The following is a 17,518-nucleotide window of genomic DNA, read 5'->3' as shown; positions in this document are numbered from 1 at the left end:
TACCGGAAGTGAATGCATGCAAATAAGGGCCACATGCCCCTAGTTTCAGCCAATCGTGGTGTTTCGAGTCAGTAGGTGAAGAAATTAACCAATAGTATTGCGAGTCGTGGAGTAACAGCTCCGGGGGATGCAACCCGCTATAGTTTGTCACCTACGGATCAGCTGTGCCAGTGTCGTCTGATAGAGAGCCAGGAGGCTGTTGTTAGTGCATCTCAAGGTAAATCCTCTCTTTTATTTTAATTCGACGCTTATTTGAGTTTAGAATTAGCATACAGTTCAGAACTGTGTTTCAAGTAGTTTTCACAGTCTCTACGTGCTTGTCATTCTGACACTCTTTTTCACACCCATCCACTTTCACTGATTCAAACTGCCTTACCAATTGCTTTAAATGCAATGTAAACGGTTGGGTCATTCTGTGGCTGATTCAACCATCTGTTCACTAGAATAAATACATTTGTAGATCATGTCCCTAGCTAAAGGTATTTTTTATTTTAGAAACAAAAAGAAAAGCTTATGTCACACAGCAAGTTTTACAGATGTACCATGCCGTGCTTCCTTTCTACAGTACAGGTTAAAACATGCTTACATGGTTATACTTTTGTCAACCTTGCATTGTAATTTGCTTGTGTCAGTAACAAACTGTCAACTAACTGTCAAACCTCTCTCTTTCCTGGGCAGGGAGGCAAGAGCTAACCACCAATATGGCCACAGCACAGTCAGTCTTAATGTTAGCAGTATGCATTCTCATGATAACTGAGTTCATACTGGCCCAGAGGGACTACTATGACATCCTAGGTGTGCCAAAAGATGCCGCCGAGCGCCAGATCAAGAAGGCCTTTCATAAGCTAGCCATGAAGTACCATCCTGACCGAAACAAGAGTCCTGGCGCAGAGGCAAAGTTCAGGGAAATAGCTGAGGGTGAGTGCTGTCAACTTCTGTGTTAGGTAGATGGGCACTCCCTAGTCCTTTCCATTAGGGCTCGTTACATCAAGTCCACATCAAATGTATTGGACGGAGTGTTAATTATTCATCCTGTAGTTGTATTAATACTTTTGTAAACATTTCAACAAGTAATGGGTGTTTTTCCAATCTTTAATTTTGTCAGTGTAATGGACATTATCAGTTGAACAAGGAGAGCAGTCGTTGATAATATCAATTTAAAAAATGTATCTGGTTTTATTACAAATTTGCAGGGATAACAATAGCCCGGACAGGAACAGAGAATGTCTAACTGGCCTTCACCGAGAAGACTCAATAGCCTAATCAGCAACGCGAAATGTACTGTTAACACCAGCCGAGAAGCTTGTAGGGAGTCAAAAAGACCAGTGACTTTGTCAGCTACTACAGAACCACAGTGTTCACAGACAATACCATAATAATCAGTGTGTCCTCAGTCCTTGTACCTCCAGTCTGGTGTCAATCACTATCAACAGATGTGAGTTTAATCCATAACAGTCAGCATCGAGTCTAGTGACCAGCAACCCGAGTATCTCAAACAGAACACTGGAAATCATGTGTGATACAGAAAGGGAAAGCGTGTAAATATGCTTAACATTGCGTTAATCACTCTAAACTGAATATGAACTTTATTGATCTTATTAATATTCCCATTACAGTCAGTTATGACATTTTTAAATGTTAAAGCATTTGTTGTTTTTCTGATGTCTGTGGACACCAAGAGACTCATGTTTCCTTTCCTTTGCCAGCGTACGAGACGTTATCAGACGATAAGAGGAGACTGGAGTATGACCAGTTTGGACATGGCCCCTCCCCTGGTGAGCCAGGCACAGGAGGTGGGAGGAGTGGACAGCATTTCCACCAGAACTTTAACTTCAACTTTGATGACCTGTTCAGAGACTCTGACCTGTTCGGTCATAACCAGCACTCCCATCATGCCCAGCACAAGAGGGCCTTCAACAGCCACTTCCAGGCCCACCAGGAGGCCCAGAACAGGCACAAGAGACACTTCCAGGGTTCCTTTGGTGGAGAACACTTTGATGACGTGTTTGAGGACATGGAGAAGATGTTCTCGTTTAACGGACACACGGGCGGGGCGGACAGCCGGTTCCAGGCCTCAGCAAAACAACACTGCAGGACAGTGACACAGCGCAGAGGGAACATGGTCACCACATACACAGACTGTTCTTGATTTATTATCACCAGAAACATATTCCACTACTCACTGGGTATGAGTTTAGCTATCGCGGGTATTTTGGAATTACTGTTAATTTAACACTTTGTGGAACATGATTTTGGGTGGTTTTGGAAAGAAAGAAAAAAGTGTGCTATAAATGTGTTGATGCCTATGGGCCATAAAACAAACTGTTCTCAAGCAATACCTTTCACTCATTTTGGATCTACATAAGCCCAGTTTAATTATTAGGTTCTTACTTCTGGATAGCATTGCATGTTACGATGCCTCCATTTGGATTTCAATTGACTTTGTTTACATCGTGCTAAGCACCGGCTCTCCCATTTCTCAGGTTCTCTATTGGCTTCCATCTTTGTTTGAGAGTAGCAATTGTGTTGAGTTGAAGAAGAAAAGATAAGCATTTTATTTCCTGTCCTTTCTATTTTCCTCCTGGAGCATTAAAATTGCTATGCAAAACCAAAGCAATTCTCTCTTTCAGAAAGAGTTCTTCCAATATCATGACAAATTCAGTGTTATAGCACGTTTATATTGCTTATGCCTTGTATTTTTAGAGCTGTTTCAATTGATTGTGGACTTATTACTTCATTCTCCCCAGTGTGTTAAGTTGCTGTCACTTACTTCAAGGCCCATCTTTTAAACCTTTCCCGGTTAGGAATAGAGCACATGAGTTGAATCTCATCGTGAACTTGAAGAGAACCTAGCTATATACATGTATTTAACATGGTTATACACCATTATCAACTGTTACCTCTTGTTTTTGTTTCTGCAAAGTGTGCCTCTTCTGCCATTTTATTATGTGCAATATTTGCAGTAGGCACCTTTTGTTCTCTGTTCTGTTGTCTCTTACCTCGACTTTGCTGCCTGATTGTCATTTTGTGTGAAACCAATGTTCAGTTATTGACTGCTGTCTGCACTTTGTTAATCCTAAAGATGATCTATTTTTAAATATTGAAAGGATGAGGATTAGTACTTGTTTAGAAATAAAAATGTGTTTACTCTAAGGTCCCTGCAGACTAAAATGTATTTCTACAATTCCTATCATTCTATCCTATCATGTTCTATTCTCTTGGTCCATGGATTTAGATTACTGTAGTATCTTCTAAATGTGTGTATTCTATTCATGCTCTGACATTCGATCAATTAATGTAAATCTCAGAATAGGTTCACAAAACACTATGTATATTATCATCTGCAACTATAATGTGGCTACTATTTTAGCCTAGCGGTTTGAGAGGCGAGCATACAACCGGAGGGTTGCCAGTCCTCGGTGTGACGGGAGCTGATAACTGGATTGTTGACGGTATCAAATCAGAGGCTTTTGCCTGCCGTTGTGCCCTTGAGCAAGGCACTTAAACCCCCACAAAAGCTCCCCGGCTGCCCAGTGTGTCTTTTGGAGGGGTTGGGTTAAAAGAGGATGTCAAATTTCCGTTGGAGCTTGTGTGCAATTGACCAGTAAAGTGATCTTACTCATACGCATCTATCGAAAAACTACATTACAATATGTTTTTGAGCAGCGGCCTAATCTTGGGAAATGCAGTCCTATTTTGAAAATTCAAGCAGCATTTGAGAGCGTTTGGAATCTGGAAGACTACAAGTCCCAATAAACACCACGCAGTCGCAGACTGGTGGGAATGGCTTATTTCAATGGTCTCTATGGGACGTTGAATGACTTTTAACAGAGCTGGTGGACCATGTATATATATGTTAATATACATTGAAAGTCAATATATATAAAAAACGTTAAAAAAAAAGAAGTTCTTAACAGGGCATGTTTTTTTTTACCCTCGCAGGTGTCGTCTCCTTCAGACATGAGTTTCATTAGTTTATCTCTCTAGAAAGGTGTCAATTTAGCTTGAACATGGAGGCCCTAATCCCCGTTATAAACAAGCTTCAAGATGTCTTCAATACGGTGGGAGCAGACATATTACAGCTGCCGCAGATAGCAGTCGTTGGAACCCAGGTAAAACCCTTCCCCTTCGTAGCTGTCAAAATAGGGCTATGCTGCTAGTCTCTTCACGTGACACTGGAAGATAGCTAGCTACATACATTGTTGTCTATCCAGCTATTTTGTGTTCGAGGTTTTCATTATGTTCGGCAAAACATCAGGATTGCTGAAAATGGGCTATTGAATTTGAGTGAGCGTGGTGCAGTTAAAAATAATCCTCTTTCTGTCTCTGTTTGTGCATGAGCCAGTTGTGTGGCTATTATTGGTGTGCATGTGTTGGTGGACAGCTGGCCTGTTCCATTTGACCCGGGCGAAGCCTGCTTTTTGTCAGCAGCAATTATGAAGAACTCTCTGTCAATAACTGTAGGACAACCTTATGTGCCATATTATTTGGTAACACTGCTGTTCTCAGATCTGTCCTTATGTGAAAGCTGTTAACCCAACTCCATGATGTGACATACTGTGATGTCTGTTTCCAGATCAGTGGGAAGAGCTCTGTGTTGGAGAGCCTGTTTGAAAAGGCATGCTGCCCCGTGGGACAGGTGTAGTGATCCACCGGCCACTCATCCTACAGCTAGTCCACGTGGATCCTGGAGATGGTAGGAAAATGATAGATGAGAATGGTACGTAGGCCTACCTGGGATGGAATGCCATAATATGTGACCACACTGACCACTAACCGTGTGTGTGTGTGTGTGTGTGTGTGTGTGTGTGTGTGTGTGTGTGTGTGTGTGTGTGTGTGTGTGTGTGTGTGTGTGTGTGTGTGTGTGTGTGTGTGTGTGTGTGTGTGTGTGTGTGTGTGTGTGTGTGTGTGTGTGATTCCTCATTCTGCTCTTTGGGTATTTTCAGACCACTTTGTGTCATTGTTTCTGACCTGCCACTCATGTTGTTATTTCTGACTCAGCGTTTTGCACCCCTTCACACCAATTGTACCAGCCTATTTCAGCAAGTCGTGAAGATCACACGCTTGCCACTGTGTCATGTTAAACCCAGAGAGAGCTGTTTTTGAAATGAACACACTTTCGAAAATAGGAGCTGAAACGTTCTCTATCTCTTTGACTGCCGACCCCACAATGTGGACACACACTCAGCTATGTAACGGTCTTGTCTGTTGGTGTTTTGTGTTTTCCTATACATTCCTCCCTTGACAGTTATTAGGGACCTGTAGACCAGACCGTCCACACCTTAACAAGTAGTCTATTTAGGGTTATTCCTTAAATGGTTGTGATCTTATTAATATAATATTCTAATTATATGACTGTAATCCTGTGTGGCTCAGTTGGTAGAGCATTGTACTTGCAAAGCCAAGAGTTGTGGGTTTCGATTTACACTGGGGCCACCCATATGTTAAATGTGTATACCACATGACTGCAAGTTGCTATGGATAATTTCTGCTAAATGGCATGCATGATACATTATATTATTGATACATCTCCCATATTCCATTACCTTATTTTGGTCAGGTGAAAATGTATATCTAAACCGTGTGTTATTGTATTCCACAGGCGTGGAAGGAGATGAATGGGGCAAGTTCTTACACACCAAAAACAAGGTATGACTTATCTCAAACATTGATACGTGTTGCTACTCATGACATTCTGTTTTCTGTGCTGTTGATTGGAGAAAATATACATTAACAAAGCTGCTCTTTTCAGATCTACACAGACGTCAGTGAAATCAGGCGGGAAATCGCAAATGAAACTGAAAGAATTTCAGGTACTGACAAGGTAAGACGATCATAGTGTAATTATCTAGGACTTTATAAATTGATCTCCTTCACATCATACATCCCTAACAATTTCAACAAGGCTAGTCATTGTTTGTCATTGTATTTCCTACAGGGGATCAGTCATGAGCCTATTCACCTGTAGATCTTCTCTCCTAATGTGGTGAACCTCACTCTGGTGGATCTACCCGGCATCACCAAGGTAACAGTGGGCGACCAGCCTAAAGACATAGAGGTACAGATCAGAGAGCTGATCCTGAAGCACATCTCCAACCCCAACTCCATCATCCTGGCTGCGACCGCTGCCAACACAGACATGGCCACCTCAGAGTCCCTCAAAGTGGCCCGCGAAGTCGACCTCGGGGGGGTCAGTACTGGGTTGGAGTTTTTTTTTCTCGCTTATTTAGTTGATGGTGACAGTTTGGATGTCAGGGTTTTTCTGCTTTGACCCTCATTTGAGTTTTGACATCAATGTAAAAGGGCTATAATGCTCATTTTCATCCACAGTGTTTGGGCAGCCACTTATCTCTCTCTGCGACTGGTAAAAGTGTATGGTGTGTACAGTATGGAGGACACTGGCGGTGGTGACCAAGCTGAACTTGATGGACGCTGGTACTGATGCTATGGACCGTCCTAATGGGCCGGGCCATCCCTGTCAAACTGGGCCTCATCGGAGTGGTCAACAGGTCTGGCGTTATACTCTACATACAATGAACATCAGCTGAAATCCGACACGTCTCTGTCTGGTTCACGCAGGAGTCAGTTGGACATCAACAATAAGAAGTCAGAGAGCGATGCCATCCGAGATGAACATGCTTTCCTGCAGAAGAAGTATCCCTCTCTCGCTAATCGAAATGGAACCAAATATCTGTCCAGGACTCTGAACAGGTGAGAATGTTATTGTTTCCTCCATAGGGCAGTTGGGTATTACATAAGCAATGGTAGTGGTAACTACAGTAGTGACTTGTAACCACACTTGCCAGTCAATGTTCTTAGCTCTGGTCAGCCAAACAACCTATGAATCACAAAGTGCAATCTACTTTATCTTATGAAACTTTGAGATCTCTGATATTGTGCCCATAGAATTGCAATTACTAGCATGGAGTTCTGTAATAGGAATTTCAAGGTGAACAAAAGAGAATGGCAGTCACAGTCAATCAAAACTCAACCTGATTTATCACGAGTTGCAGCAGGAAGACCCCTCCAGCACAGAAAATGTCTAACTGGTCATTGCTGAGAAGGCCTTTACGGTGCATTTGGAAAATATTCAGACCCCTTGACTTTTTCCACATTTTGTTACGTTACAGCGTTATTTGAAAATTGATTAAATTGTTTTTTTCCCCCTCATCAATCTACACACAATACCCAAGTGGTGTAAAGTATTTTAGTAAAAATACTTTAAAGTACTACTTAAGTTGTTTTTTGTGGTATCTGTACTTTACTTTTATATTTTTGCCAACTTTTACTTAACTACATTCCTAAGGAAAATAATGTACTTTTTACTCCATACACCCAAAAGTACTCATTTTTACTCCAATTTACGCACAAATCAAGAGAACATCCCTGGTCATCTCTACAGCCTCTGATCTGACTGACTCACTAAAAACACACGCTTTGTTTGTAAATTATGTCTGAGTGTTAGAGTGTGCCCCTGGCTATCCGTCAATAAAAATAAAATGGTGCTGTCTGATTTGCCTAATATAAGGAATTAGAAATGGTTTATGCATTTACCTTTGATACTTAAGTACATTTTAGCAATTCCATTTACTTTTGATACTTATGTATATTTAAAACCAAATACACTTTTACTCAAGTAGTATTTTACTGGGTGACTTTCACTTCTATTTGAATCATTCTCTATTAAGGTATCTTTACTCAAGTATGACAATTGAGTACTTTTCCCACCACAGCAATACCCCATAATGACAAAGCAAAAACAGTTTTAGACATTGTTGCTAATTTATATATTTTTTAAATATTACATTTACATAAATATTCATATTGCATTGTTGAAGTACCTTTGGCAGAGATTACAGCCTGGGGGCTTCTTGGGTAAGACGCTACAAGCTTGGCACACCTGTATTTGTGAAGTTTCTCCCATTTTTCTCTGCAGATCCTCTGAAGCTCTGTCAAGTTGGATGAGGTGTGTCGCTGCCCAACTTTTCAGGTCTCTCCAGAGTTTGAGCGGGTTCAAGTCCGGGCTCTGGCTGGGCCAGTGAAGGATACTTCAGAGACATGTCCCGAAGCCACTCTGTTGGAAGGTAAACCTTTGTCACAGTCTGAGGTTCGGAGTGCTCTGGCGCAGGTTTTCATCAATGATCTCTCTCTACTTTGCTCCGTTCATCTTTCCCTCGATCCTGACTAGTCTCCCAGTCCCTGCTTCTGAAAGACATCCCCACAGCATGATGCATCCACCACCATGCTTCACCGTAGGGATGGTGCCAGGCTTCCTCCAGACTTGAGGGTTCAATCTTGGTTTCATCAGACCAGAAAATCTTGTTTCTCATGGTCTTAGTCTTTAGTTGCCTTTTGGCAAAATCCAAGCAGGCTGTCGTGCCTTTTTACTGAGGAGTGGCTTCTGTCTGGCCACTCTACCATAAAGGCCTGATTGGTGGAGTGCAGCAGAGATGGGATAACCTTTTCATAAGGACAACCATCTCCACAGAGGAACTCTGGAGCTCTGTCAGAGTGACCACCGGGTTCTTGTTCACCTCCCTGACCAAGGCAATTCTCCCCTTATTGCTCAGTTTGGTGGTTTCAAACTTCTTCCATTGGAGATTGATGGAGGCCACTGTGTTCTTGAGGGCCTTCAATGCTGCAGACATTTTTTGGTACCTTTCCCCCAGATCTGTGCCTCAACACAATCCTGTCTTTGAGCTCTACGGACAATTCCTTTGACCTCTTTGTTTTTGCTCTGACATGCACTGTCAACTTTGGGGCCTTTATATATACAGGTGTGTGCCTTTACAAATAATTTCTAATCAATTGAATTTACCACAGGTGGATTCCCATCAAGTTGTAGAAACATCTCAAGGATGATCAATGGAAACCGGATGCGCCTGAGCTCAATTTAGAGTCTCATAGCAAAGGGTCTGAATACTTATGTAAATAAGGTATTTCTTTATTTAAAAAATATATAATTAGCAAAAAAATATAACCTGTTTTTGCTTTGTCATTATGGGGTATTGTGTGTAGATTGATGGTGGAAAAAAAACAATGTAATCCATTTTAGAATAAGGCTGTATGTAACATAACAAAATGTGGATAAAGTCCAGGGGTCTGAATACTTTCTCAATGCACTGTATCTCCTAATCAGCTGACAACTGTTCTGTAAACACCAGCCAAGAGGCTTGTAAGGAAGTCAAAACAAAAAGCCAGTGACTTTGTCAGCTACTACAGAATCACAGTGTTCACAGACCATACTACAATAATCTGTGTGTTCTTGTACCTCCAGTCTGGCGTCAATCACTCAGCAGATAGTTTAATCCATAACACACTGCATCGAGTCTAGTGACCTTCAACCCGAGTGTCACGAACAGAACACTGGAAATCATGTGTATTACAGAAAGGTAAGTGTCACACTTAACTGAACATGAACTTTCTTCATTAGAAATATTCCCATTACAGTTACCTACTGTATCTAATGAAACTTCAAGGTCTCAGATACTGTGCCCATAGAATTACAACTACTAGATTGGAATTCCCATTCAAGTCCCATTCAAATCAATGTTCTGTAAGTTCTATGATTCTAATTCTCCTGTCCCTGCTAGGTTACTGATGCACCACATCAGAGACTGTCTACCGGAGCTGAAGACTCATATCAACGTGCTGGCGGCCCAGTACCAGTCTCTGTTGAGCAGCTACGGCCAGTCCGTTGAGGACCAGAATGCCACCCTGCGCAGCTCATCACCAAGTTCGCTGCGGAGTACTGCCACACCATCGAGGGCACGGCCAAGTTCATTGAGACGGCTGAGCTGTGAGTAGTAGTATCCTCTATTCCACAAGGAGGTGCCAAGGTGTGGGCAAAATGCCTGTGAAAACCCAGAGATGCACTTCATGTAGTATTACCTGAGATTTGAATGTTGGCGCTATTCCTTTGATTCATAGTAGTACATCATGTTTGTCACAACATGTCAACTTCATCTATCCTCTTGTTTTGCAGATGCGGTGGTGCCAGAATCTGTTACATATTTCACCAGACTTTTGGGCAAACGTTAGAGTCAGTGGATCCCCTAGGAGGACTCGACACCATAGATGTCCTGACTGCCATCAGGAACGCCACTGTGAGTAAAAGTACTGAGAGTTTCTTCTTCTCTCCTTCTAACAGTATTTACTAAAGAGTGGGCATACCTTCAACCCGGGGGGAACAGATATATAATCATCTGTCTTTCTCTTAATGCTACTTTGTCTGAACAACACACGGTACATGTCTGTCTCTCTCTCGCTCTCTCCCTCTTTCTGTCTCTCTCTAGGGCCCTCGCCCGTCTCTGTTTGTGCCCGAGGTGTCGTTTGAGCTGCTGGTGAAGAAGCAGGTGAAGAGACTGGAGGATCCCAGCCTGCGCTGTGTAGAGCTGGTCCGTGAGGAGATGCAGAGGATCATCCAACACTGCAGCACACAGGTAGACACACACACACACACACACCAACACACTGTCATGTATAACTACCCCAGTTCTTCTCAAATAGTGGGGCGCGCCCCCTGGGGGGGCTCGGAGCGATGCCAGGGGGGGCGTGTGTGACCCCGGGGAACAAGCTTTTTTTTTGCCGCAGGGAGTATGTTTTTTTTGCACCGAACAAGAGCACAGAGCAGGAGATAGGAAGTGCAGATAACAAACCCTTAAGAGACACCATGGAAAAAATATTTAACAGGGATGAAAAGAAAGACTGACAGAGACTGAGATAATGAGGCAAACGGAAGTCTCCCGAAAGCTAAGACAAGGATATATGAGGAAGCGTATGTAGCGCTTGGCTTCACTGTGACTACGGTGGGAGACAAGGAAATATGAGGAAGCGTGTGTAGCGCTACTGTGACTACGGTGGGAGACGAGGAGATATATGTTTACGAAGAGTATGTAGCGCTTGTGTGGCTTCACTGTGACTACGGGGGGAGACGAGGAAAGAACGGAATGTTTACTGTGTCTAAAAATGTTGGCAGCGGACAGCATGAAGCCAAATAAATTAAGGCGTCACTTAAAGACAATACACCCCAATCCGCTTGAGTTTTTTCAGCGAAAACGTGCCGAATATTGCCAACAATCGTCCCGCTTTGTGAATGCTACTTCAGTAAACCAGCGAGCACTGTTAGCATCATATAAGGTGGTGAACCAAATTGCTCAGTGCAACAAAAAAAACACTCTATAGCAGAGGAGCTGATACTGCCTGCAGCATTAGACATGGTCTCTGTCATGCTGGAGGTCGCAAGTGCTGCAAAAATAAAAACTATCCCTCCGACTAATGACGCTGTCGCCAGATGTATAAATGACATTGCTAACGATCTTAAAGAACAGCTGGTAGATAAACTCAAAGACAAACGTTTTGCCTTACAGTTCGATGAAGCAACTGACAGCAACAAAGACTGTTTGTTTATCTCTTATGTACGTTTTGACATGACAAACTCCCTGTGAGAGGATCTACTTTTTTGTATAAATATGTCAGAGACAGAGCCACAGCTGAAGAGCTATTCAGAATGCTGGACTGCTTCCTGACTGAGAATGGTCTAAAGTGGGAGAACTGCATTGGTGTTTGCAGTGATGGTGCACAGACCATGGCAGGGATGAGAAAGGGACTTTGGTCACTCATCAAGAAGGCCTCACCTCATGCTGAGTGGACACACTGTGTTATACACAGAGAAGCACTGGCATCAAGACACCTTTCCTCTGAATTAAGTGAGGTTATGACTGACATTGTAGGTGTAGTCAATTTTATAAAGACCAGACCACTAAAAACAAGAGTCTTCTCTGCTGTTTCACAGTGAAGCAAGGTGGCTGTCTCGAGGAAAAGTCTTATCCCAAGTTTTTGAGCTCAGAGAGCAGAGAAGAATGTTTTCGGAGCAGGAGCACAAGTGTGACCTCGCAGAAAAACTTTGTGATGAGAACTTCATGGCAAAACTTGCCTACCTGAGTGACATATTTGGAAAGCTGAATGAACTAAATCTACAGCTTCAAGGGGAAGATAAACACCTTCCTCAGGTCACAGACAAGATCAGCTCTTTCACTCGAAAGCTTGCAATGTGGGGCAGGCGACTTGATGAAGGAAATGCTGATTCATTCGAGAACCTGCATGAATTTGTTGACACTACTGACTATTATGCCACCTCAGTGATTCCATATATTAAGGAACATATTTCATCACTGATGGGATTCTTTTAAAAAGTACTTCCCTGAAAGCAGTTCCCATTATGACTGGGTGAGAGATCCTTTCAATGCACCAGCTCCAACTGGTTTCAGCTCTGCAGAGGAGGACCAGTTCCCAATATGACTGGGTGAGAGATCCTTTCAATGCACCAGCTCCAACTGGTTTCAGCTCTGCAGAGGAGGACCAGTTCCCATTATGACTGGGTGAGAGATCCTTTCAATGCACCAGCTCCAACTGGTTTCAGCTCTGCAGAGAAGGACCAGTTGCCATTATGACTGGGTGAGAGATCCTTTCAATGCACCAGCTCCAACTGGTTTCAGCTCTGCAGAGGAAGACCAGTTCCCATTATGACTGGGTGAGAGATCCTTTCAATGCACCAGCTCCAACTGGTTTCAGCTCTGCAGAGGAGGACCAGTTCCCAATATGACTGGGTTAGAGATCCTTTCAATGCACCAGCTCCAACTGGTTTCAGCTCTGCAGAAGAGGACCAGTTCATTGATATGACGTCTGACTCCACATTGAGACTGAGGTTCACATCACAGACACTGAGTGAATTCTGTCTGAGTGTAGAGAGGCAGTATCCACTCTTAGGGCAGAGGGCCATGGGCATTCTTCTTCCTTTTGCAACATCTTATCTTTGTGAGACTGGCTTCTCTGCTGTTGCTGCACTGAAGACCAAGTGCAGGTCCCAGCTAAACATTGAGCAGGAGCTGAGAGTTGCAGTATCATGCTTCGAACCTCGCTTTGAAAAGCTGTGCTCTACAAAACGTGCTCATTGCAGCCATTAATCCTGACTTCCTCATTTTGATTTTTAAAAATCAGCAGAAATTGTTTTATTCATTTTTGTTTTATAGGTCAATGTGTTTCATATATTGTGCTCCTGAGTTAATGTTGCTGATCAATTTGAATTTATTATTATTTATTGATTATATTTTATTTTTCAGTATCAAATGGTCAAAAAATAATTACAGTTTAAATTAAGAATTGAATTTTCTTTTTTAATATTTCAGACAAATGGATGCACTTGAAGTATTTTCTGTTACAGCCTAAAAAACAATGTTAATAAAGTTATTCTTTGTTGTAAGTTTGTCACGACTAGTCAAGGTGGGTGGAATCAGGCGCAGAGAGCAAATCATGAATAGAGGCTTATTCTCCGGTGAACAACAATTAACACGGACAACCCAAGGTTGTGAAAAACAGGGTGAAAAATATCCAAAACAGGAAATAACAGACCAACTGGAGAAATAAAACACAAAAACACCGACAGCCGAAACGAAATGACAAAAACAAACAATCCCGCACAAAACAAGGGCGGGACAACCTACATTATATACAGATACTAATTAACTAACACACAGGTGAAAACAATCAGACAAAACCAACAGATAACCGAAAAGGGATCGGTAGTGGCTAATAGGACGGTGACGACGACTGCCGAGCACAGCCCGAACGGGCAGGGGAGCCAACCTCGGCGGAAGTCGTGACAAAGTTGATCTATATTTCTTTATTTTTGTCTTTTTTTCTTTTCTTTAATGTTAATAAGGATACAATGTTATGCAGAAGTGTACTTATAACAATTATATAGACAAATGATACTATTTACAGTCGCGGTGGCGAGTTGGGGGGCGCAAAATGTTTACTTCTTCCTAGGGGGAGCGTAACAGAAAATAATTGAGAAGCACTGAACTAACCCAAAAACCTAACCATAACTCTAAACCTAGCCCGAGCTCCTAACTCTAAAACGAACCCTAATTCTCTAACTTTAACCCTAAACCCCCTAGGAAGAGCATTTAAAATGGCCCTAGATTTTGTTTGTTTACTATTCTTGTGGGGACTTCTAGTCCCCACAAGTATAGATAAACACGTCTATGCGCACACACACACACACACACACACACACACACACACACACACACACACACACACCTGATGCCTGTGTGTTTTCCATAGGAGTTGTTGAGATTTCCAAAGCTCCATGATCCCATAGTAGAAGTGGTCACCTCTCTGCTCAGGAAAAGGCTGCCTATCACCAATGAGATGGTAAATTCAGGTTCAATCGGTGTAATCTGCACGTGGATTATTTGTATGCCAACTGCATCAGGTTATTGTATCACATCACATAGAACTCTCCTGTTCCAGGTGCATAATCTGATGGCCATTGAGCTGACTTACGTCAACAACAAACACCCTGACTTTGCTGATGCCTGTGGGGTCATGAACAACAACATAGAGGTGACAACCTTTTCTGTTGACATGAATTCTGTAGGATAGTAGTTGGGATGTAAAAATAACATGATGATTGCCATTTAGTAGACGCTTTAAGCCAAAGCGACTTAGTCATGCACGTTTACATTTTACATATGGGTGGTACTGGGAATCAACTGAGCAACAGAGGACATTGTGTGTTGTAAAAGGGATGCAACCTTCTTCTGTGCTGTCTGTCCTGTAGGAGTCGAGGAGAAACCGAATGAGAGAGCTGCCCACTGCAGTCCCCAGGGATAAGGTAACTAACTAACCACCATACTCTGAATCTCTTCTATAATACTCCAAATAAAATGGCTCCCAAGATCAATCTCTCCAGCTCTCTTTAAACGCAATATAATACCAATTGTCTCTGGTCTTTTTTTCTTTACTCTCCTGACTTCACAAGTCCCTTCTCATTCCTCCTCTCTTCTCTTCCTTTTAGTCAGTAGTTAATGGTCCAGTCGGCCAGCTTCCCATTCCTACCGAGCCCCCTGCCTCTGTGGACGCGGAGGGTGCCAAGGTGGGGCATGAGATGGACATGCTCCGTGCTTCCTGCTGTGCCCTACTCAGTCTGCTCCCCAGTCCTCATGCCCTCTCTTAACAATGTCCTCTCTGCCTTCTCCCTCTCTGTGAGTTTGAGTTTGGCTCTGAATTAAATAGATTGGTTTGCATTGTGATTCTGCAAAGCACCTTGAGGCACAAGTTGCTGTAAGAAAATGGCTTTACATCTGATTGTTTGTGTTGTGTGTGTAACCTCAGGCTCCCGGAGCAGGGCCCCAGGGGGACCAGGAAGGGACAGGGAACTGGAGAGGCATGCTGAAGAAAGGGGACGAGGGGGCCTCCACCTCTGGCCCCTCCAGCCCTCATTAGGGTCTTGCTGTCAACCTTCTGGATGTGGTGAGCAAATAATAAAGTTATTCAATTTCAAAATGCTGTGTGGGACTCTTCAGTGATTGGCTGATGCTGTTGCTCCTCCCGCAGCCTGTTTCCGTTGCCAGGAAGTTGTCTTCTCGGGAGCAGCGTGACTGTGGTCATCGAGAGACTCATCAAGTCCTACTTTCTCATCGTTCGGAAAAACATCCAAGACAGGTGCTTTCTGACGCTGTCCCTCTCTCTTTGGGAAAGAGGATACCTAGTCAGTTGCACAACTGAATGCATTGAACCCAACCACTCTCCCTCTCTCTTTCTCCCTCCCTCCCTCTTCCGTACAATAGCGTGCCCAAGGCAGTGATGCACTTCCTGGTGAACCATGTGAAGGACAGTCTGCAGAGTGAGCTGGTGGGTCAGCTCTATAAGTCTGGTCTTCTCAACGACCTCCTCACTGAGTCTGAGGACATGGCCCAGAGACGCAAGGAGGCTGCAGACATGCTAGAGGTTGGTACCTTAACCATGAACAGAGAGGATTGACACACAGATTTTTTAAAAAGCAACCACTAAAGGTAGAATTATTCACAACAAGCTTCATAGTCAAGTGTATCTCATTGTGTGTCCACAGGCTCTGCAGAAGGCCTGTCAGGTCATTGCTGAGATCAGAGAGACTCATCTATGGTAAGGAGGAGAACTCCACTGAAGTCAATCTGTAATCTACTCATCATGTCTGGAAGACTTGGGATTTGCCAATATTAAAGTGCACTGTTGCGGTTCATGGAAGTGTGTTGATACATGGTACTGGCTCACAGCTATGTTAAGGCTAAATACATATCATCGCTCACCTGTGTAAGAAACCGATACCTCATTAAGACATATCTGTACTGTGTAGTTATAACCAAGAATGTTTGAAGGCCAACCTTGTCCTATCTTCAGCTGTCCGTGTGTAACACAACAGGGAGAGATTGATGGATCGTTCTTTCTGTAGCCTAAATCAAAGCTGAAACTCAAACCTCAGTTTCAAACCCTCTCCAGTTCCCGTGAATTTGATACTGCCATCCCACATTGTTTATGAAAATGTATAACACTCCAAAATATACTGTAACCCTGAATATCTTTATTTGTTAAATGTATTTTAAGTTCTAATGTCAAAAGCACTGGTGCCGCTTACTATGTAATTTTATGTCTACAATGTGCGGGGCAATATGTGGTGCATCCCTTACGTGAAAAAACACAGGAATTTCACATGTGATCTCATGCGATTTTTATCTGAAGTTAATGTCATAACGTGACAACCTACGAAGTGACGTGATAACAGGAAACTACACGTGACCATGTGACAACGTCAGCACATGTGAAAACATGATCTCATGTTAAATACATGTGACAACATGGGGATGCAAAATGTGAATGTGATACCATGAACATTTTCGCATGTAAAAACCCAAGTGTCAAATGTCATTGAGAATATTTTTGCTTTAAAAAGCATTGACATTGAAATTAAACAGTTCCTGGTTTGCTCCAGAGATTTTTTTACTGCTAAGTGAAAGTGTTAACATTAAAGGGCAGTATGCTTATTACTTGGGAATCAACCTCACCTGGGATTTGAACTCACAACTTTTTGGTTGATAATTAACTGAAGTTTGTGCTGCACCACCAGGTCTGTGGACCTATGGGAGATTGACTATGCATACACGGAGTATACAAAACATTCGGAACACCTTCCTAATATTGAGTTGCAGCCCCCCCCCCCCTTTGCCCTCAGAACAGTCTCAATTCGTCAGGGCATGGACTTAGTGATGCTGGCCCATGTTGACTCCAATGCTCCCCACAGTTGTGTCAAGTTGGCTGGATGTCCTTTGGGTGGTGAACCATTCTTGATACACACAGGTGTGGAACCCAGCAGGGTTGCAGTTCTTGACTCAAACCGGTGCGCCTGGCACCTTCTACCATACCTTGTTCAAAGGAACTTAACTATTTCCTCTTGCCCATTCACCCTCTGAAGGGCACTCATACACAAGCCATGTCTCATGTCTCCTTTGTTAACCTGTCTTGTCCTCTTCATCTACACTGGTTGAAGTGGATTTAACAAGAGACATCAATAAGGGATCATATCTTTCACCTGGTCAGTCTATGTCATGGAAAGAGCAGGTGTTCTTAATGTTTTGAAAACTCAGTGTATATTGGCACGAAAAATGTGTTGCACTTTGCCTATTTGTCGAACAACTTG

General features: G+C 42.9%; 1 protein-coding gene and 1 pseudogene across 1 annotated transcript; both read left to right on the top strand.

Moving 5' to 3' along the window:
* Positions 1 to 70: 70 nt before the first annotated feature.
* On the top strand, positions 71 to 3,157 carry LOC123994659 (dnaJ homolog subfamily B member 9-like). Its single transcript, XM_046297528.1, has 3 exons — positions 71 to 217; positions 679 to 918; positions 1,707 to 3,157. Exons 2-3 carry the CDS (start codon positions 702 to 704, stop codon positions 2,147 to 2,149), a joined length of 660 nt encoding a protein of 219 aa, XP_046153484.1. The 5' UTR covers positions 71 to 217; positions 679 to 701; the 3' UTR covers positions 2,150 to 3,157.
* A 441-nt stretch (positions 3,158 to 3,598) lies between these two features.
* On the top strand, positions 3,599 to 17,105 carry LOC123994660 (annotated as a pseudogene).
* The last annotated feature ends 413 nt before the right edge of the window (positions 17,106 to 17,518 follow it).

This window comes from Oncorhynchus gorbuscha, linkage group LG14 (genome assembly GCF_021184085.1).
Source record: "Oncorhynchus gorbuscha isolate QuinsamMale2020 ecotype Even-year linkage group LG14, OgorEven_v1.0, whole genome shotgun sequence".
NCBI lineage: Eukaryota > Metazoa > Chordata > Actinopteri > Salmoniformes > Salmonidae > Oncorhynchus > Oncorhynchus gorbuscha.
Note: the sequence above shows the minus strand (reverse complement) of the source record. Positions and strands in the feature narration are given on the sequence as shown.

Excerpts from the sequence above, each read along its gene's own strand:
- LOC123994659 (XM_046297528.1), top strand. The coding sequence starts at position 702 with ATGGCCACAGCACAGTCAGTCTTAATGTTAGCAGTATGCATTCTCATG. Across the intron at positions 919-1,706 it reads GTTCAGGGAAATAGCTGAGG|CGTACGAGACGTTATCAGAC; the intron begins GTGAGTGCTGTC and ends TTCCTTTGCCAG.